Source organism: Siphateles boraxobius, unplaced genomic scaffold (assembly GCF_051911475.1).
Source record: "Siphateles boraxobius isolate OS27281-9 unplaced genomic scaffold, OSU_SipBor_1 35, whole genome shotgun sequence".
Taxonomy (NCBI): Eukaryota; Metazoa; Chordata; class Actinopteri; order Cypriniformes; family Leuciscidae; genus Siphateles; species Siphateles boraxobius.
The window spans coordinates 8,828,572-8,851,637 of NW_027508975.1; the positions used below are offsets into that span (position 1 = coordinate 8,828,572).

The 23,066-nt window shown below is 40.7% G+C and overlaps 2 protein-coding genes across 4 annotated transcripts in view; one reads left to right on the top strand and one right to left on the bottom strand.

Annotated features, from left to right (window-relative positions):
- stk3 (serine/threonine kinase 3 (STE20 homolog, yeast)) lies at positions 1-8,700 on the bottom strand. Its single transcript, XM_077196252.1, has 11 exons — positions 8,356-8,700; positions 7,964-8,044; positions 7,755-7,883; positions 7,538-7,652; positions 7,296-7,460; positions 6,540-6,707; positions 6,326-6,463; positions 6,055-6,180; positions 5,776-5,971; positions 5,518-5,690; positions 1-1,555 (listed from the first exon to the last, which is right to left on the bottom strand). The coding sequence occupies exons 1-11, from the start codon at positions 8,376-8,378 to the stop codon at positions 1,397-1,399; spliced, it is 1,473 nt and encodes a 490-aa protein (XP_077052367.1). The 5' UTR covers positions 8,379-8,700; the 3' UTR covers positions 1-1,396.
- nt5c1aa (5'-nucleotidase, cytosolic IAa) overlaps positions 8,489-23,066 on the top strand; it is a 27,764-nt gene continuing 13,186 nt past the window's right edge. Inside the window, exons 1-2 of one of the 3 annotated variants that reach the window (XM_077196253.1) lie at positions 14,501-14,939; positions 17,751-17,795. In XM_077196253.1, the coding sequence (XP_077052368.1) occupies positions 14,793-14,939; positions 17,751-17,795 (192 nt within the window). In that variant the 5' untranslated portion in view covers positions 14,501-14,792. Of the gene's footprint in view, positions 8,582-14,500; positions 14,940-17,750; positions 17,796-23,066 lie in introns of those variants that run through there. The other 2 variants (XM_077196255.1, XM_077196254.1) reach the window with 2 other exon arrangements.

Below are 23,066 nucleotides of genomic sequence, written 5' to 3' on the forward strand. Positions count from 1 at the left end.
TTAATGAGACAAGTAACAGACCTTTATTCAAAAACTCTATGCAGGGTGCAAAAAATAACATACAATATGAATAATGCAAAATAAATTAAGTGTTCAGTAAAGACGTGCCTGTGTAAATGTCAGAGTATGAAACAAACTGATATAACTCACAACTGCAGGAAATGTAAGGCATTGGTAACATCCCTAACTATCTTTTAAATAAAAATTATTGACTGACTATACTTCAAACCAGCTCAGATTCATAGACATCATCAGTCCACAATCAGGGGATCATAAACATTGTTAGAGTCATTTAAAAACTATTCATCCTTCTCTTAAAAGATTCAGCAACATTTTAGGCCATTCACATTACTGGCATAGTTACATTACTGCCCTTGAGTTGCCGTATTGCTTATGGTGGGTATGGAGAAACTCAATAGTCTTAGTAATGATGGTACCATTCCCATAATGAGAAACACAAAATCACTGCATTGCAATCTTTGAAAAAGATCAGAAGAAAGAATTTGAAGCCGACCCACCCCTGAGATAAAGCAAGAACTTTAAAATGGGGCACAGGAAAAGTAGTTCTCACTTCCTCACACAAACATTTGCCACACTTTATCGAAGAGCCAGTGGCAGTGAAGAAAACGGAAGACGACACAGAAACATTCAGAAACTGAGAAAGTGACATTCAGCATAAATAAGCCATGCATATTTACAAAGCTGTGGACAGATGTTTCAGACCTTTTGTGCTGAAGAGGGATTTTGATGGAATGGGAAGCATAGCTGCAGTAATGGTCCCGTTTCTCTCTAAATTAATTCAAGGAAAAAGATCCCTACTGTAACATGGTCCCATATTAGCAGAATACTAACCTAAAGCTTGGTAATGCAAACTTTAAAAAGAGGGTTAACAAGCACTCTAAGGCATTGTCTGCTTTTGATTGTCTTTGGTTTAATAATCCATTCACACCTAAAAATGACTTTGCAGAGTTTAAGCGGCATTTCCTATGAATTCAGCGACAAAACATTACATTATCACAGTTATTTTTGCCTTGGCTTCATTTACAGTATTAGGAAAGTATTAATCACAGATGTAGAGATGGCTGAATTAGTTTTTGGAAATTAGAGATCAAAAAGCATAAACTTCATATTATTGTGAGGGTGAGACTCGATCTTCTCTATTTAGGATGAACTCATAATATTTTAACATGTGACCTTTGAATTCTAAAGAACAAAAATAAAAATTCTCGATCGAGTATTATATCTTGATTTTCCATTTTATACATCCCCGGGGACCTTCTTCAAATGTAGAAACAGCAGGAGTTTAGAATAAGATGCATCAGTACAAAGATTTAACACAGGAGGGAACATAAGATCTGGCCAGCCAGCTTTGAAGCTTCAGCATCTGTGAAGTCGGTTAGAAGTTCTGCTGTCTGCGTTTCTTCGCATCCATGGCGTCGAGAATGGGTTGCCTTTTAGCCGTGTAGCGCTGCCGCAGTTCTTCAATCTCTCTCTCCATCATGGGGTCCAGAGCAGTGAGACGCATCTGGAGCTCCTCAAAATCAAGGTTTTTCAGCTATATAGACAGAAAAACTAATTCAGTTAAATCAGCTTTATGCATACAAATAGAGCTGCACGATTCCGGGTAAATTGAGGATCACTATTTTCATTTTTGTTTAAAATAGAGATCACAAATCTGAATAGACAACTAAACTAAATAACGTCATTTACTAAAGTTTCTGACAAAAGTATGTTCTATAGTATGAATGTGATCCGGACGTACTACATTCTGTGTGGAGCACGTGAGCCGAGTCTTCAAAAACAGAAGACTAGGAAAGCCTCAGGCCCAGACGGCATCTCATCTGCTTGTTTAAAAGCCTGTGCTTATCAACTGGCCCCGGTCTTCACACAGATCTTCAATAGATTATTGGAGCAGTGTGAAGTTCCCTTTTGCTTCAAATGCTCCACTATCATTCCTGTCCCCCCAAAAAACAAAATCACTGGACTAAATGACTACAGACCTGTCGCTCTCACGTCTGTGGTCATGAAGTCGTATGAAAGACTGGTGTTGGCCCTAAGGACATCACCGGACCCCTGCTGGATCCCTTTCAGTTCGCTTACAGAGCAAACAGGTCTGTGGATGATGCAGTCAACATGGGACTGCATTATATCCTGCAACATCTCGACAGACCTGGGACTTATGCAAGGATCCTCTTTGTGGACTTCAGTTCAGCCTTCAATACATCATGCCTGATCTTCTCACAGCCAAACTGACCCAGCTCTCCATACCATCCTCGATCTGTCATACCCCTTTTCCACCAACAAGAACCGGGTGCTGGTTCAGAGCCAGAGCCAAAGCTGGTTCAGAGTGGGTTCGACTGACGAGCTTAATAAGAACCGATTTGCCTTTCCACCGGCTAGAGAGCCACAACAGAGCCAGATCTTACGTCACTGTATACGTCTCATGTTGCCCAGCAACGCTAGTGCGGTAGCGCCAAACAGTACGCCAGGCTTGTTCGAGATGCATCGGCTTCTCGCAGATCGATCTCCGCATGACATCAAAGCACTGCGATAGCGATCTAAAAGCACAAGGAGTCGTATGTTCTCCAAACACTCCCGCAGCTCCGATCGGTCCGCGCCGCTCCGATGCATCTCGAACAAGCCATCAACAATAACGGACGTTGCAATACTATGGATGCTCATGGGTTTACAAAATACATCGGAGTCCAACGCGTTTGTGCAGCTCGCCGTAACTTACATAGACGGATATTTATAATCGAGCTGCTATTAGCTCGACTAGCTGCTATTTAAAAATGGCGGTCACAAGTTTCTATTCGTCTTGTTGGTCACGGTAACCCCGCCCCCAGCCCCTGACGCAAGTGGTTCTTACTTGGCTCTGTTCTAGACCAGCAATGATTTGGTGCTACTTAAGAACCACTTTTCCTGGTTCGGAGCTGGTGCTTTGCGTGTGGAAAACCAAAGAACCGAATTGAAACTAGGCTCTGGCTCCGAACCAGCACCAGCTCTGCCTTGGTGGAAAAGGGGTATCAGTGGATCTCCAGCTTCCTGATGTACCCCTTTTCCACCAAAGCGTTTTGAGAGCCGGTTCGGAGCCGGTGCCTGCGCGCGAACCAGTTCTTTGTGTTTCGACAGCCAAAGAACCGGTTCTCGGCCAGGAAAACTGGTTCCAAAGCGGCACCAACTCTTTGCTGGACTAGAACCAGAGAACCGTTCTTTTACCACGTCATGCTTACGTCGGGGGCTGGGGGCGGGTTTAGATGTGTCCTAAACATCTTTTCTGACCGCAAAGCCAGGAAAAACATTTGCAGAAACACGATGTAGTCCGCCATTGTAATTGTTATGCTTGAAGTTGGCGCAAGCGTTTCTAGCTTTTTTTTTATTTTTTTTATTGAAAACATTATGTAAGCAAAGAAGAAAACAGTCACAAAATAGAACAAATAAACGGAGAGAAAAAAAAGACACAAGACAGGTGTACATAACTAATCAGAAAAGATAACATATCAAAGGAAAAGATTAAAATACTTACATATTTCAATTGTTTTTAAAGCCTTCTTGGTTCACGAGTTAGAGATAATCCCAAAGTAATGTTGTACTTGCAAGCGTTTCTAGCTGAGACGTAAAGCGACGTACACAGTGACGTAACGACGTCGTTCGCTGGGCGCTCTAGAAGTGGAAAAACAAACAGGTTCTGAGGAGGTTCGCAAGTTGAACCAACTCCGAACCAACTTTGAACCAGCACCAGTTCCGAACCCGTTCTTTTTTGGTGGAAAAGGGGTAATGGACCGGCAGCAGCGAGTGAGACTGGGGAAACTCACATCCAGGACTCTCACCACCAGCACTGGCGCCCCCCAAGGGTGCGTTCTCTCCCCACTGCTCTTCTCCCTGTACACTAATGACTGCACTTCTAAAGACCCCTCTGTCAAACTCCTGAAATTTGCAGACGACACCACTGTCATCGGTCTCATCCGGAACGGTGACGAGTCTGCTTACAGACTTGAGGTTGAACAGCTGGCTGTCTGGTGCAGTTACAACAACCTTGAGCTGAACAAGCTCAAAACAGTGGAGATGATCGTGGACTTCAGGAGGAACAGCCCAGCACTCCCCCCACTCACCATCATGAACAGCACTGTGGAAGCAGTGGAGTCATTCAGGTTCGTGGGCACTATCATCTCTCAGGACCTGAAGTGGGACAATCACATTGACTCCATTGTAAAAAAAAGCCCAGCAGAGACTGTACTTCCTTCGCCAGCTGAGGAAGTTCAACTTGCCACAGGAGCTGCTGATTCAGTTCTACTCAGCCGCCATTGAGTCTGTCTTATGCACATCCATCACTGTCTGGTTTGGTTCAGCTACCAAATCAGACATCAGGAGACTACAACGGACAGTCCGGACTGCGGAGAGGATCATTGGTGCCCCCCTGCCATCCCTCCAGGACCTGTACTCTTCCAGAGTGAGGAAGAGAACAGGTAAAATCATCACAGACTCCACTCACCCTGGACACCACCTGTTTGAACTGTTACCGTCAAGACGGAGACTTAGATCACTGGCCACTAGAACATCTCGGCACAGGAACAGTTTCTTCCCACAGGCCATTTCCCTTCTGAACAGTAAGCACTCCTCCCAAGGCATATGCCTTTAAGTGCAATACTCCCACTGTTTAGTGCAATATCCTACAACTCAGGTGATAATTATACTTATATTTAGATTTATTAATTATAATATTCAAAACACTGTAAATATGTTCATAATCTGTAAATCTGGAAATGTTTATTCTGACTAAACCCAACTGTGATACTTTTATTCTCATATATTTATATTTTTAATCTTTATTCTTATAATTTGTAGTATTATGTTTCATGTTTCTTGTTGTATTTGTATAGTCCACTGGAAGCCTCAGCACCAAAACAAATTCCTTGTGTGTGCAAGCACACTTGGCAATAAAGCTCTTTCTGATTCTGATTTGCAATGTTGTCAATATCATGTGACCAATCAGCATCAGTTGCTACGCTTCTCTGCCATTCACAAATCCTCTCCTGTGGCCTCTTGGGATAGTAAAGTGTCCATCATATGCACTTCAGAATCTTGCTGGTAGTGGCAGGTCAACCAGGTTCCTTCTGCCTTCTCTTTTAGTACAGTGAATTCGGACATACTTCTTTTGTCACCTGCTGTTTTTCGCCTACTGTATAGTGGGGAGGTATGTGATTTCGGATTCATTGACCAATCTTTTTTTTTTTAACAGTCACTTGTTACCACCAACAGGTGATTTATTCTATTTTGATCGCTACTGTAAGTTTCATACCTATACATGACAACTGCCCTCTCTGGGTCAGTGACAATGCCAACGCAGATTTTAATGTTCTGCTGTGATCGTACTTGTCAAAGGTTTAATAGACATAGCCGCATCATTGTCATTCAGAAATAAGATTGCATGGGTCTTTGAACTGAGATCGCGAACTTTAACAATTAATCATGCAGCTCTAACACAAAACGAATCAAAACACCTATCAAAGCACTTACGAAATCAAAATCTCCATCTTGCGGCACTTTCCAATTATCAGGGAAAGCGGTCTTGGAAATTAAACACGGGTCCTGCTGGTTGTGGTTATAACCCTCTTGAGCTTTATTTGAGTCCTGCTTGTCGAAGTAGTCCATGAAGGATGGACGCTGAATTTGCTGAGATGTAGGATTTCCTATTTAGAGGATAAAACATCACATTAAACATTTCTCAAAGAGCCACAAAAATGTTAATTAAAAGATAAAGACACAAAGGCTCACTCCTCATCGAGCCGAGATCTTCCTCTTCTTCCTCATCATCGCTGTTAATGACCATGGTGCCCAGGTCAGACTCCAGCATGGTGCCATCATGCGCGATCATGGTCTGAACGCCGTCGCTCATGGTGCCCGTGGCCCGCATGGTGCCGTCGCTCTCCGAACCCGACTTCATCATGGTGCCAGAATCTACTCCATCGTCCTGTAGAATGCAGTCACATATGACTTCAGCTAAAACACAAATGCTGAGCTAATCGTAAACTGAACAACTAATATGCAACTCACAGAGTTCTCATCCTCCTCCTCCAGCTCTCTCTGCTGCTCCTCCTGTCGCTTGATCTTCATCTCCATGGCTTCTGTGATCAGGTCCCGCAGGAGGATGACTGGCTTAGCATTGGTTATAAAGGGATGCTGCCAAACAGACAAAATACAAAGTATATTAGATGTTTATAAACACTAGGCTACTTCATGGAAAACCCACAAGCTAAAATAGAGTTAATTAGTAACTGTATGAATCATAAACAGGAACTATTAGTTAACAAGGCTCTTCCCACACCTGCAGCAGTTGAGTGGCCGTCGCTCTCTGCTCTGGGTTCTTCACCAGACATTTCTTCACAAAATCTGTGAATTCGTCACTCCACAGCTCTGGCTTGCGGAACGTGGGTGGAGGGTTTGTGGGGATCATAAAAATAGCCTACAGACAGACAGAGTCACCATCCAGTTTCTTGTCAAAATTTCAAGTCAAAGACTTCTCAGTGTGTTCCACTCACTCTCATTGGATGAATGTCTGCATAAGGAGGCTTTCCTTCAGCCATTTCTATGGACGTGATGCCGAGAGACCAGATATCAGCCACACAGTTGTAGCCGATCTCCTGGATCACCTCTGGTGCCATCCAGAAGGGTGTCCCGATAACTGTGTTCCTCTTTGCCATTGTGTCCTATTGTGGTCAGTATAAATAAGACATGATTACATTAATTCATGTAATATGATACACCACCAGTTTGGACAAACTTGACCGAAAAATATATTAGAACATAAAAAGAGAAAAACGTTTGATCTCAATGCTTATCCCTTGAATGCTTTAAATTAGTTTGGTCATATTTTTGTTTTATGTAAATTGTTTTTTTTTTTCAAAGAAAAAAAAAATCTAGGCTTTTTTTGAAGAAGCTAAAACTACTAAAACAGAATTTAAACTGAACTACATTTTTATTAATTACATTTAATGTTTATCTTATTTATCTTAGTTTTCTGCTAATATGGGACCATGTTACAGTAAAGATGGTACAGTCTGGTATGTAGTCTTTACAGGAACTAATTTAGAGAGAAACTGGACTAATAAAGCAAATACAATAACATAATGTACAAACAGACAAACAAACAAACAAACAAGGAAAGCGCTTGTTCTTTAATATTTTCGATGACTTTACTATTATTCTAAAAATAATAAATAATCAATAATGTCCCAACCTTTAACACATAATTTCTGCAATTTTTCTACATTAAAACAGATAGGTTTAATACTCACAGTAAGTTGTCCAGCCACTCCAAAGTCAGCTAGTTTGGCATGCCCTTCTGTGTTGAGAAGAATATTCCCAGCTTTGATGTCCCTGTGGATTTTCCTCATGAAATGGAGATATTCCAGACCTTTCAAGGTGGATTTGAGGACAGTGGCGATTTCCTCCTCGGTGAGCTTGTCATGAGAAAAAAAAACAGTGTATTAAGCATGAGATGAATCTGTATTGTGTATTTATAGTTATAATATTTTACCGTTTTGTTGCGCTGTCTGATAATATCAGACACCGATCCAGCGCCACAGTACTCCATCACAATCCACAGATCTGTGTTCTTGAAATAGCTGCCATAGTACTTCACCACATAAGGACTGTTAAAATACAAGGATAGAGTAATTGGGAATTACTTAAGCCCAATAACAATAGATTAATGACATGCTTTATTATTATTATTAATTCATAAGCTGCTTTACCTGTCACATTGCTGCATTATGGAGATCTCTTTGATGATTTCCTGTAGGTCTGATTCGACAGGAACTTGTTTGATGGCCACCACCTGGCCTGATTCCTTGTGAATGGCTTTAAAAACACTGCCATATGATCTGAAACAAAAAGAATTCCTTATGTGAACATTACATACAAAATGTATTCAATATTAGTTAAGTATAAGAGTGGTACACACCCTTCTCCAAGTTTTTCAAGGACATCAAATACTTCCTCTGGCTGCTTGGTAAGACTGTCTTCACTGAGTTTCTTCAGCTTACTGTCATGAACAAGACAATCGTACTTTATTTAATGCATAAAACGTCATAGGTTCAGACACTCCCAGTTATAATGTAGCAGCTAACGTTAATCCAAACTTAGAGAAGTTATACCAATTAACATAACAACTGTAGGTCAGAATACGTTCAAGCGTTCATTTTGTAAATATAACAACGAACATCAAGATATCAACCATACAATCTATTCTAGTTCGTTGATCTAGATCTGATGTTTCAGTTTGGTTGGTGAGATGAGGCCTGTAAATATTAGCTTGGTTGATAACTGGTTAGCCGAGCTGGCCATTTCACTTACTTTTTGGGCACCGAATGCTCCATTCTTGTTATACAAATGAATGGGTATTTCCCGACTAATTTCAAACAGTTTGTTTGTTCAAAATCTAAAGAAAACAGCAATAACGCATGTTTTGTTTGGACTTTCAGGAAACACTGCTGCTATCTGTCTTTCCGTACCGCCACCGCTAACAACGACGTGAAGCGAGATGACGTGTGGGATTTTCCATGATAAACGGCACTTCAAAGTAAAAGTCCCGTGAACTTACTACTTCTTTTTTCTTCTTCTTCTTTAGGGTTTAACGGCAGCTTGCACCCATTAACGTTGCACTACTGCCGTCTTCCGGATTTATTTTCCTGTCATGTCCAGTTACATCATATTCTTCTCATCAGACCTGTTCTTGTTAAAAAAAAAAAGATTTCCTCTGCTTTGTTCATTCTCCCCATTTTCCAGTATTTCCTTCATCCCTGTCCTGTTATTCTAACTTTTCCTAATTCTTCCATCATCTTTTTCCTCTGTTCTTCATGTCTGCAACTCCAAAACACATGTTCTATAGTTTCTACAACCTGACAACAAACACAAAAAACAGTTGGGTGCTTCCTTATAATATGTAGGGTGCTATTCAAATTAACTGTGACCTCTCCTTAAACTGGTCAGCTATTTCTTCTTTTCTTATCCCTCCCCTATTCTTCACAGCCCCAACTTTATTTTGAATAGCATACAAATGTCTCTTTTTAGTTTCCCTGTCCCACTGATGGTGCCATTCTCTAATGGCTTCTTTCCATATTATACTCTTTCCTTCAGATTTTGACAACTTAATATTTGCTTCAATATTCTCTTTTTTTTTACAGTTTGTTTGGCTAATTTGTCCACTCTCTCATTTCCCACAACGCCAATATGAGCAGGAATCCAAGTCAGTTAAATCTCGTAGCATTTTTCCCTTATTCTTGTGTATATTGTCAATATTGTATACAGTAAATCCTGATGACTGTTAGATATACCAGTCATGAGACTGTATAAAGCTGATATTGAATCACTTCCTTAAAGTTTTATTATTTTGTTTTTCTCAATCCATTCTAGTGCCATCATAATAGCATATAATTAAACTGCATACACACTCAGATCATTTGTGGTTCGTCTGCTTACCTCACCTAGCTCTTTGATTAAAAATGTAAACTGCAGATCCAGTCTTTCCTGTTTCTGGTTCCTTTGATCCATCTGTATAAATCTGAACATACTCTTTATATTTAAAGTCTATGTATCTATAAAATTCCGCTACCAGATCTGTATTGCTTACTGCTTTGATTCGAAGTAACTTAAAATCAACTTCCATGGTTTCTAGCTTCCATAGGCTACCACTGTATCAGGCCATATTACAGTTGGGCAGAATTATTTTTCATACACTCCCAATTCTCTAGCTGCCTCATCTCCTATCCACCCAAAACTGAACTTTTGTGCTCTCTCCCTTTCCAATGGTGGTGTCGTCCGCCAGCTGTGAGATCTTTATTTCTTTTCCAAAAATCTTTATACCTCCAAAATGTACTTCCTTTACTAAGTGTATAGCTAGTAGTTCGGTTACTAAGATAAATAAAAAGGGAGAAATGTTGCACCCCTGCCTGACCCCCCTATCAATTTGAAATCGAAATCAATTTGAAATCGTGGAGAAGTATTTTGATTAAATATAACAGAACTGTTTATATCTTTATAGAACATGCTGACAATGTCGACAAAAGGGCTTCCAAAACCAAATGCCTTGATGGCTTGTATTAAAAAAGGGTGTTCGATTGTGTCGAGCGCTTTGTAAAAATCAAGAAACAAAACGAAGGCGTCAGAATCAATATTGTCAGCATAGTCAAGCAAGTCCAAAACGAGTCTTATGTTATTGCTAATGTGGCGGTTTTTCATGAAACCCGTTTGAGTTTCTGCAATTATTGAATTTAAATCAGATTTTAATCTATATGCATATACAGAGGCCAGAATTTTATAATCTATAGTTAATAATGTGATTGGACGCCAAATTATCAATTAAATGAGGGTCTTTGCCAGGTTTCGGGATCAAGGAGATAATGCCTTGCTTCATTGTTGTAGTCATTTCCCCTTGATCAATACACTCTCTATACATGTGCATTAAAGGGAGTTGAATAAGCTCCCAGAAATGAGTATAGAACTCCACTCCTAGCCCATCTATCCCGGGAGATTTTCCTTTCTTCATAGCAAACAAAGCATTTTTAACCTCATGTAAAGAGAGATCAGCGTCACAAGAAGCTTTATAATCTTCACTAATAATAGGGATACTATGCTGAATTTTTTTTAAAAAACGTACACTTTCTTCTTTGTTAAAATTAGACTGATATAAATTACCATAAAACGAGCTAACAAATTTAGAAATGTGAGTAAGATCCTTAGAAAGGGTGCCATCAATGTAGAGCTCAGTTACAGAATTTCTTTTAGCATTCCTTTTTTCTAAAGCAAAAAAATAATTGGTGTTCTTTTCGCCCTCTTCCAGCCACTTAGCCCTTGATCTAATAAATGCCCCTTTTGCCATTTCTGTATATATTTGGTCTATCTGAATTTGGATGGCTTTTATTTCAATTTCTTCTTCTGGCTTAAGGTTACCTTTTGACATTAATTGAGCTAATTTATTCATCAAGACATGTTCTGAATTATATTTTTCTTTCTTTATTTCCTTAGATCTTTTTATAGCCAATTGTCGAATTTTATACTTGAAGTACTCCCACTTTTTCTTATGTCCATTATTAATGTCAATCTCGAAGGTTTCTATCGCTAGAAGCTTAACAGAATTATTAAAGGAGTCGTCACTCAGAAGAGTATTGTTAAACTTCCAATAACCTCTCAAGCCCGATTGCGGGTCAATGGAGCCTAGTTTCAAAATAATTAATTTGTGGTCTGAAAGGGGTGCATAAACATGTTTAACCTCATTAACAAATTGAAGAGAAGAAGAAGAAACTAAAAATAAATCAATTCTTGACTTCAAAGTCAGACTTCTATTACTCCAGGTGAAATCTTGGACGTCTGGGTTAAAAAAATGCCAAGCATCAGTCAAGGATAGGTCTGAGCACAGAGAAGAGATTAAATCGCTTCCCTGGGAGGAGCGAGCCGCTCTAGGTGGGTATCTATCCTCTATTTCGTCAGGACATTCATTGAAGTCCCCCGAAAGAATTATAAAGGCATTTACGTATTTACCCTTCAAATCCCTTAGTTTGCCAGTAATGGAATTAAATAAGTTTTTGTTGTCAAAGTGTGAATTAAATCCATATACATTGCAAACAATGAAAACTGTATTGTCCTGCTTGACTATTATTGTTATCCATCTTCCGTCACAAGAGGGCTCAACTTCCAAAATATCCCCCTTGAAACCATGCACAAGGATTGAGACACCAGCAGAATGGTTAGAACCATGACTAAAGTGGGCAACATTACCCCATTGAGCTTTCCAGAACCCTGTATCAGAGTGACAAGAGTGCGTTTCCTGTAATAAAATCAAGTCAGCTTCAGACCTTTTACAAAATAAAAATAAGGCTTTCCTCTTTGTTAAGTCCCGGATACCTCTCACATTTAAAGACAAGACGTTAAGACGTTTAAACAAAAAGTCCATAAAGGAACAGATATATAGAACAGAAATTACCTGAAAGTGCTTTGAACGCAAAAAGTATGCAAAGACCTTACAAGAAGGTGATGATAACCTGCCTTAAAATAGCAAGAACCTTATTGTACACATAGCCGTCAACTCAGAATCAAGAACGTTCGAGACGTCTGCATTTATAGTAGATGAAACTAACATGATCTCATTTAAAGTCCAACAAGGAGATCATATATATTTGTATGAGAGAAAACAAAAAAGAAAAAAAAAAAGAAAAAAAAAGTAAAATATGTTAAGGTGGCATTAATATTAAGTGCTCAACCATCTCAGCCTGCAACGAGCGCAGGCAAAGTGTTCATGCCTGCCTATGGCTACAACAAAAAGGAAGATTAATCCAAGTCTGAACGACAAGGTAGCCTGGCTACATACGTTATATTAAATCTCCAAAACAAAATAAACCATTGAAGTAATTTTCCAAAAGTGCCACATGAACAGTGGGCTTATGTGTACTTGATACCTTGGTAAAAGAAGAAGAAGATGCTCAGCCAACGAGGCTATTCCGGACAGTCAATAACTTTTCCATTGATGACAGCCGAAGCACCAAGGAATGAAGCCTTTTTCCCTTCATCACGCTCCTTCTTGATCAAAGGCCAGAGCTTCTCCCGAGCCGCTCTGTCCTCCGGAGAAAGAGCTTCGGTAATCCTGAGACGATTCTCTTGCAAATACTGAGAGTTTTTAGCTTCTTTCCAGACGACATCACGAAGGCGACGCAAGGCAAACAAAACTATAGTTGATCTCGCAACGCCGTCATCTCTCAGTTTCCCCACGCGATGAGCGATGTCAATGCCTTGTTTCAAGTCTTCACGAAGCTTTGGTGCCATTTTCCCAAGGATGTTGATTATCTTGCCTCTGATGTCTTCATCTCTTGACTCCCTTACGCCGTGCATCTTAAGTGACCACCTTCTGCTGTAGCGTTGACACTCAGCAACAGCTTCTCTCAGGTGCTTATTTTCTTCTTGGAGCTTTGTATTGGCAACTTTCATTTTCTCCAGTGTTTGCTTGTGTTGTTGAACATCCAGTGACAGCTGTTTGACAGTTGTTGTCAGCTCCTCAACCCGTTTGGAAGTAGCTTCAGTGGTTATGCCTATAGCAGAGACTCTCCGGAGTGTTTCATCCTGCTTGTTGGTCATTGCTCGTATCGCCTCCATGAGTTCAGCATTAGCCGTCTCCCAGTTTCGCCCACCTGATTGAGATTCACGATTCCTTTTCTTGGCAGGCTTTTCTGGTGTCTCCACCGCCAAAATGGGAAATAAATCGGAGTCTGAAAATGGCTCTGGGGTGGCCTCAAACCAGCACACTTCGTCTCCACTCAAAGGATTCTGGGCTACCGACTCTTGAGACTGGTTATCATCCATGTTTAGCGACACGTGTTGAGAAATCGTTAACCTTTCAGAGTTCCTCTTTTTCTTTTTAGACTTGGGCATTCGTGGTAGCCTACAATAATCACGTCTTGCTATATGTTCGTTTTTCTTTCTTTTTTCCCCCCCTTTTCTTAAGGTTCTGTCATCAAATTATTTTTAAAATATGGCAATAATATCATAAACCCTTCGAAATTGCTCGCAGAGCGACAAGCACACGTCCTCCTACAACGCTGCCATCTTGGGAGCTCTTCAAGCGCAAGATGTGAAAGAGAGCTCAATTAAGTATTTGTGCGCTCTGCACTGTGTGAGACACAGCTGTCCCAGAACGCGTTTTGGATGTTTGCTTAGGGAACGAACTTCCCTCAGCGCGTGAGAAATGAATTGGGTCCCCTTTCGAGTCTTCTTGCACTTGACTATTTAAATTGGCAAGGCTTACACTTTCGTGACAATGCAGCTCTGGTCCGTCAACTGTTCCGAGCGAGTCGGAGCGACTTTTTAATTTGTTCACGTTCATGTTCTCACAACATTGCGTTGTTAGAATTTATAAAATTGTTACCAGCCAACTGAAACTGTTTCATATACTCTCCAACGCTATTTTTTTACTTGCATTTGGCTCTTGGCGAGTGTTTCAGTGTTAATTGTAGACCCTGTGTGGTATCCCCTATGAGCTAATAGAATGTAGTTCCTTTTCACCCAGAAGAGGGCAGCCTATGACTTTGTACAGTGTGGACAGTTTCTCACTCATAGCCACAAGGCAGTTGACAGGGCTGCAACTAAGCAGCCAATCTCTGGCAAGGTTCTACATGAGGTCGAAATGCTGCCTAGCAACTGATTATTGGGTTACAATGCCATCAGGGGGACAGTGGGGAGAAAGAACAGTCATGTTTGTGTTGGTATCTATCTATCTATCTATCTATCTGTCTGTCGTGTGTCAGTGTGTGCCCCAATGACTGGGGCAAAGGACTAGGAAGGACAGGTCTCAGGGAAGCCCATAATTCATTGGCTGAAAGATGCTGATCCAGTTAGAATGTATGATATTTTGTCTAGTCTACTAAGTGAGTGAGAGGGAGCACATGCAGATAGATGATAGCACGTAATAGAGGGTAAGGGAGGGGGACAGTATGTGCATGAGTGAGGGATGAGAGGAGGGAGGGTGAGAGAGAGAAGGGGCCAGATATCAACACATATCGCGTCACAGCGGCAGATTGCAGGCATAGCGTCAGAGCAGAGAGGATATAGCAGCACAGAACCAAAGCCAGTACTGCCATTAGACCTTGAAGCAGGAGATATACCATTGGATACCAACAGCACTGTCCTGCCTAAAGCTGGGAACACACACTGTGTGTGGAAGAGAGGCTGTGCATGTGCACAGAGAGAATAGCACAGCGTGATACAGCCCTGGATCAGTGTGTCGTTAATGAGAAGCGTTGGGGAAAATGAGTCTTGACCCTGTTCAGGTCATGAAGGCGCAGAACCCCATGCCCAACACCTGTCCGCCAGCCTCAAACGGTGATAGCAAAGCATCCTGGGAGGGCAGCAAGGATATCCATGAAAATATGGCTTCTACAAAGAAGCCCAAGTCAGTAAGTGTCCCATTTGTGATCAATGTTTCACACTGTATTTGTGCATCAGATGGACATTTGCATAGTATAACTCTTAACATTCATTGTGATGTGATTTTCCTATAGCTTCTGACCCTTTTCTGGTGAGGTCACACTTTTGACGGCTATTTATTGTATGAAATGTTTACATTCAGTGAGTAGTGCACGTGTTTCAATGGCGCTGTGAAGCCAGTCTTATACCACAGTTGCAGTCACTTTTCCCTCCACAGAGACCTGTAGTTTGTCAGAATAGCATAATTACATGAAATATAATTATAAAATAACTGTAAAGAGGATCGTAGCCTTTCATGTTGTGGTGTCTGGTTGTGGTGTCAGTGTTTATAGAAGAGAAGCAGAACAGGTTTCATGGGAAAGGAGGGGGTGATAGCACTATTAGGCAATAGAACTAATGTAAGGAGATAATGCCATCGGAGGTGCAGCAGGTGCAGATCATTTAGATTCTGCGAAACACTGCCGTAAAGATATCAAAATGCCATAATGAATAAAATAGTGACAATCAAGGGCAGAGCTTTATAAAAGGAGAGTTTGTCTGGCCTAGTGCATTATTTTTGTATATTAGAAAACTTTAGATGTGTTATCAAATACACTTTGGATGGCACAGTCTCCTTAACACATAAAAACTGCTCCTTCAGCGTGTGCAACAGGCAGCTGGTCCACACCATGTGGATAATTCCCTTCTCCGTCGTAGCCTTTAGCTCTATACTTATTATAAGCGGCACTGGCCTTTTCCAGATCTATTAATAACCTGCAATGCCATTCTCCTCTTTGTTATCCTCTTGTATTCTCCTATTTCCAACACTTGCACTAGTTGCCCCAGACTGACCCTAGAATGATTCATGGTTCTTGTTCCCAGTAGTATCTACCTATGCAGTGGGTACAGAAAGTCACCACCCCCAATTTTGCAACTTTGACCTGCATGAACCCATATTAGCCAATTGACGGAAATAATATTAAAATATTTTACTTAAAAACAAGACTTACAATTGTATTTTTATCTGTGCAGGTAGTGGAGCCCGGGGCTAGTTGTCCCACCTTTTACTCCAGTGAGTGAATATATCTCACTGTGGGGTTTTTTACCTTAAAGTCTTGACAGAAAAAATCTGTTGAATATTTCCTCCCATTATTGATTAGGAAGGCGTTACAATTCATTTTAATGCATGCACACTATAGTGTTGTCATAATGGGAACCAGCACTTAAACAGCCACATGTAAAAGTTAATATTTTAATATTTTAATTAATAAATGTTGCAAAATTACAACAGACACTTCTTTTCAAATGTTTGGGGTCAGGAAGTTTTAGATACTTTTAATTAGCAAGGAAGTATTAAACTGATCAAAATGACAGTAAATACGAAAATACGACTGTAAATTATTTCAAATAATTTCTTTTCTTTTTGAAATTTCTATTTAACAGCAAATCCTGAAAATTATTGTATCATAGTTTTCAAAAAAAAAATGAGCTGCACATTGATAATAATACTGTATATGATTCTTCGGCGGCTAAATCAGCATATTAGAATGATTTCTGAAGGATCATGTGACACTGAAGACTGGAGTAGTGCGGAAAATTCAGCTTTACCATCACAGTAATAAATTGCATTTAAAAAGCATTAAAAAGCTTGTTTAGCTAATAAGCACTGATTGGGAAAACGTTTAACCTTTAAACATGGCACTGACCCAAAACACAACTGCAAAGCATCTGTACAGTACTTCAATATCGTAGCCAGGGCCAAAATCTAAATCTCTCATAAAAAAAATCTGTTAAATGATTGATAGGTTTGCCATTACATGGTCTTTAATGTAATATCTCAAGGTCCAATTTCCAAATCAAAATGGACAATTCTATGTGCTCTTATTTTATGAGATTTAAGAGGGATGGTGTCTTTCTTTGCTCACTTTATATTTTTAAAGAATGGATGCAGTGCAAAGGATCAGAGGTTGAGTTTCTGTTTCCGCCTGGTAACAGGGAAAGAAAACACAGCGTTTATTTAGTTTATTCACCGGAAGATTATTTCCTGAGACGAGCTGCTACTGGTAACACTCAATCTTCAACAACCCCCTCGTACTGTCTGTCTGTAACTGTATATGTGCCAGTGTAATTAAAGTGTCTCTAAATCAAGAGTTTGAACCATGAATAACATCACATATACTGAGCAAGCATTCGAGGAGCTTTTCCAAGCACATGGTTTATATAACATCACTACAGAAGAGCTAAAAGCATGTTTACGTAGATGCCACTTTCCATCTCTCAAGACAAGTCGGCGCACCCGCCATCTTGCAACGGTCAGCGTGTCGTCACAGTAAGAATCAATGATGTCACAACATTGTGTCGCAAAATCATCTGCTAAAGTCTATAGATATTCATACATACCGGTACGTCTAAATACATTTGCAGATGCTCAGTTAACTTGCTCTTGAATGTTCATTGACCGCTCCAATATGGCGGACGGCTTATATATAACGGCCCATTTAAATGGCTGCTAATGAGGCATCTAGGTATATATATATATATTCGGACTCTTAGTGAAATACAGTGTCTTTTATTGAATCAGAAGTATACCAGTATTGTTGTTGGTTTTACGGTCATCATAGGATGGTTAGGTGGTTCATCTGTTATATTAGCATTTTGTCCCAGCTGTGTTTTCCTATTCATTTCCAATCATGGCAATTCTTTCCCAACCAGAACATATATGTATTGTTAGATGCATTACATAACAGACAAATCTGTATACCTGTGACATGGAGGTTGATATGAAATGTTATTTTATGAAGGGACCTGTGAGACGGACCAGGAAGGTGGAGGGAGGCATATTTTTTGTAAGTATTTTCAAAGGGTCATGCAGATTTCCCTCTCTGCCATTTCATTAACAATCTGTTCTGCTTGGCTCTACTAAACGCATGACCATTTGACCCACAATATGGACTTACACAAACAAATTTGTTAGTGCATTCTTGAGAGCTCAGTTTGATGGTGCTTCAATAGATTTGACAGTGTTTTTAAGTGACATTACTTGGTACAAAGAAAAGTCATTAAAGCTGCTTTAAAATCAACTTGGATGTTTAATTAATTTCAACTTAAATTACATTGATTTTACTTAAAAAATTAGTTGAATCTTGTATATGTAAAATATATGTTGTCATAACTTATTGATCATTTAATTTTTACAGGATAGAAATCCATTTTTAGTAGATGTTTGCCACTAGTGATGTTTAACTGAAGGCATGAGATATATAAGGCATATGCCTTTAAGTTGATATGCATGTGCAATGCATTCAACATTTTTTGCTTTCCTGTGATTGACCACACAAGAGACAGAATAAGCAGTATAACAAGCAGTGAGGTCCTAAAGTCTGAGTCTAAGAGTGGAAATATGAAAATAATGTTTAATTTAATTTTTTTTTTAAATTACAAATTCAGTAATCACACATTTCTAGAATTATAAAACTACAGTATTTAAAGGTGCTGTATGTAATTTTTTGACTTTACTAAAGCATAAAAATGACCATAGTATGTTTCTAATGAGTATGTACTCGTTTCTCTGAAAAACAATGCTACAGCCAGTTATTTTACTTTGAAATGTGCGTTCTGTGTCGGAATGTCTGTTTTTGTTTTGGTCTGTGTGATTCCGACCGTTTCATGTCTTCTTGGGCCCCTTTGGAAATGTGCTGAAGCCCCTAGTGGGCCCCGGTCCCACTGGTCACAAGGACACTTCAGACTTTTTCCCACATATAAATACATTCTAATTTAATAATTCTATTTTAACTGTTTTCTTTTTCTTTCTTTTTTTTCATTCCTAAAACATCCTAAATGTTTGCATGTTCTAAAAGTGTAACTTTCTTTCCTGTGTTTTTGCCCTCATGTTTCTGTCTGGTTCAGAAAACACTAATGTATAAATAGCACATATAGCTGGTAAGTGGGCACTACAGTTCAGAGAATTACGACAGATTCTAAAGAGCAGGTCAATGTTCACTTTTTCATGATCTGTAAAGGGCTTTTAGAGTAAATGTTCCATCTAACAGTGTGCTGAATAGTTAAATTCTGGTTCAACTGCCCATATCGCCCATTCCCTTTGTAATGCAGTGGCCACTTATCCACTCTCATTTCAGTTCAGTGGTAACCACTGGGACCCCCTATCATTGAAACATTTCCCATGCCCAAACCTCTCAGGATCTCCCAGCATGACCAAGAGTAGCGACATGGCTCATCTGGAATGGCAAATCGGTCTCCGGTTCTTTGGTGAAAGAGGCTTTTTACTCATCACAGATCAATTTACACAGGCTTGTCCTTTTTCCATAACCCCCAGGCATTACATGTCTCTGGTAGGAGGGTATAGTTGCTCGGGTGAGGGCATGCTGAATGGCACGCACAGCGGTCTGGCTGCGTCATACGGTAGCCCCTTTCCAAAATTAACTAGCCCTGCTCTTCCTAGTGGTTTCCTGTGACATACTGAGCTGCTAGCAGTCAGCTGATGTGTGGGCCATGTGACTATACATAAACACTGTACATGTTTTATGTTCTCCTGCTGGGAATCACTTTACCAACTACACCATTTGATACATTACCAGCAGTGTCCACTGAATTACAGAACAGGGATATAAAACATTTCTTAGAAGTGAATTTTAGTTTGATCACTGGATCCCTCTCAGTAGTCTATCTATGTGACAGCATGAAATACTGACTGAATACCAGTCCTGTCTGACCTACTCTGAAAGCGGAGATCCTAATGTCCTCTTTGTTAATCGTGCTACTCTTGCCTTCTCACGTAACAAGATAATCTGTAATGACGCGTGGTTGCTTGCTTAGGAGAGATGACTATTTTGTTTCATACTGCTCTTTTAATTGCTTTATGCACTCTGTCATATCTGTCATAATTTCCTCACCCTTATAATAATTCAAATCAGTATTATTTATGATCTTCCATGAAACACAAAAGAAGATGTTTAGCAGAATGCTACAGTGGTCTATATAGATTGTGAACAATTTTTTTAAGTCATCTGAATTAAAACGACACCTAAGCGACATTGTAATTCAGTAATTTTCCTTTCATATGTGATTATTCAAATATGGTGTATTAAAGGGATAGTTCACCCAAAAACGACATGACGGTGAGTAAATAGAAGTTTAATTTTTGGGTGATTTATCACTTTATAATGTAAAAAAAAAAAAAAAAAGTCATTGGTTCTTATTAGTATTATTATTGTTTTTTTTATTGAATACATCTAAAATAATTAAAATATAAATATTACATGAAAACTTAAAGAAAACAAAAATTAGAAATGAGGTATTAAAATGAGTGAAAAAAGCTAAATAGAAATATAATAAAAGGTACATGACAAAACCACATAACAAAAAGTTAAACTAAAATGAACATTTTAAATGTAAAAATAAAAGGCATTTCAAGATATTTGAACATTTTTTAGGCCTACAAGATAAAACATTTAAAAAATAAAAGTTCATTTAAAATATGAATAAATTCTATAACAGTGTATAAATAACATTGATTTGTGATATGCAAGATGTGCAAATTCAACTCACAAGTGAAACTTGAGCACTATAAGAAGATTTTTAATGAAAACTACTCGGTTACTCACGTAACCTCAGTTCCCTGAGTTAGGGAACGAGTATTGCGTAGCTATACGCAGTGGGGGAAACTCCTTTTCCTCGATTTACTGAAGCCTTTATGTAAAGCGCATTTGCAGCTGCACAGCTAGAACATGAGCGTCTGGCTCGCTCATAGGCTGCGCTGCGGCAACTGCACATCCAATGGCGCAGGCGCCTCTGACGTGCAACCAATGAGATCACTCTGCGTCATACACGTCAGAGCCCGCCAAGGGGGCGTGACCTCAGTCTATAATAGCCCCCGAATTCGCCATTATAGCAGGTTTAACGACTGAAGCGACAACTTGCCATGTTACCATAGTGCGGCTGGCTACGCAATACTCGTTCCCTAACTCAGGGAACTGAGGTTACGTGAGTAACCGAGTAGTTCCCTTTCGAACGGTCACTTCGTATTGCGTAGCTATACGCAGTGGGGACGCCATGCAAAACGCCGCACTGAGTAACTGGCTGTCACTGCAACTCAGGACCCCTGAGCGTACAGAACAAGCCATAACCGCATAATTTATGTAAAAATAGACCAGACACCGTCAGATCTCCGTAGTATACATCAGTAGAAATACCCAATATACTACACCAATGAACCCAGACTCTGTCGGGGTTATTAGTATACGAACATATACCCAGTCAAGTGGGTTTATATATGAAATCTTAACCAGCTAAAGCGGGTTGATATCTGTTATGGAAAATAACCGGCCGAAGCGGGTTTTATATATGTATGGAATTTATATATGTCATATAACCGGCCAAAGCGGGTTTTGTATATGTCATATAACCGGCCCAAAGCGGGTTTATATATATATATAAATATAACCAGCCACAGCGGGTTTATGTATGAACTACAACCGGCCAGCAGCGGGTTTCATGTATATATGTGAATGTGATTGTGCACAGTAATATATGACAAGACCGGCCACCCACGGGTCTTAATCATACCGAAAGCACCTTCGCCTGCAGGGAAGGCACTTCCATATTATAAAAACTCATAAATGTGGAAGGCGAGGACCAGCCGGCCGCATCACAAATATCACTAATGGGAATGCCAGATGACCAAGCCCATGACGAGGCCATACCTCTGGTTGAATGGGCCTTGACGCCTATAGGGCAAACTTGACCCGCTGCGGTATAAGCCATAGAAATAGCATCTACTATCCATCTAGACAGTCTTTGCTTAGTGACTGGATCCCCCTTGGATCTACCACCAAAGCAGACAAAAAGCTGTTCTGATTGTCTAAAAGACGCAGAACGCTCCAGATAGATTCTCAGCGCTCTGACAGGGCAGAGAAGATTAACCTCTCCATCCTCTGCAGAAGGAGGGAGGGCTGATAACGTCACCACCTGTGCTCTGAACGGTGTTGAGAGCACTTTAGGAACGTAACCATGTCTGGGCTTGAGGATGACTCTGGAGTCATCTGGACCCCACTCCAAACATGCAGTACTCACAGAGAGTGCCTGCAGATCTCCCACTCGCTTGATAGATGCCAAAGCCATAAGGAGAGCGGTCTTCAGCGAGAGGGGTTTTAGATCAACCGATTGGAGCGGTTCGAAAGGTGGACCTTTCAGAGCCCCCAGGACCGTGGAGAGGTCCCAAGATGGCACAGATGGAGGTCTGGAGGGGTTCATTCTCCTAGCACCTTTAAGGAATCTGACGACCAGGTCGTTTCTTCCTAGTGACTGGCCAGCCACCAGAACATGATGTGCTGCTATGGCTGCCACATACACTTTGAGCGTGGACGGGGAGCGACCCGCATCCAGCAGCTCCTGTAAGAATGAGAGAACTACAGATATCTCACATGACTCTGGGTCAGCCTGATTTTTCGAGCACCAGCTGGAAAAACCCGACCATTTCGAAGCGTAAAGGCGCCGAGTCGACGGGGCCCTGGCTTCAGATATAGTGCTTAAGACCTTCTCAGGAAGGTCTTTGGGTACCCGTTGAGGGGCCACACATGGAGGGCCCATAAATCGGGTCTCGGATGCCACAATGTCCCGTTCGCCTGTGTGAGGAGGTCTTTCCTCAGTGGGACAGGCCATGGGATTGTGTCCGATAACTGAACCAGTTCCGGGAACCACGGTCTGGTTTTCCAGAGAGGGGCCACCAGAAGGACTGGGCACCCGCTCTCTCTGACCCGTTTGATGACTTGTGGAATCATCGAGACGGGGGGAAAGGCATAAAGGGGACGGTTGGGCCAGACATGGGCCAGCGCGTCCCTGTCCTTCGAGAAGAACAATTTGCAGTGGGTGTTGATTCTCGAGGCGAACAGGTCGACTTCGGCCTCGCCAAACACCTTCCATATCAGACTGACCGTCTGTGGGTTCAGGGACCACTCGCCGAGGGGAGTGTTGCCCCGTGAAAGCATATCCGCGCCCACATTCTGGATGCCCGGTATATGCGCTGCTCTCAGAGAGCTCAGGTTGGTTTGTGCCCATAAGAGGAGGTCTCTCGCCATCGCATGCAGGTTTCCTGACCTGAT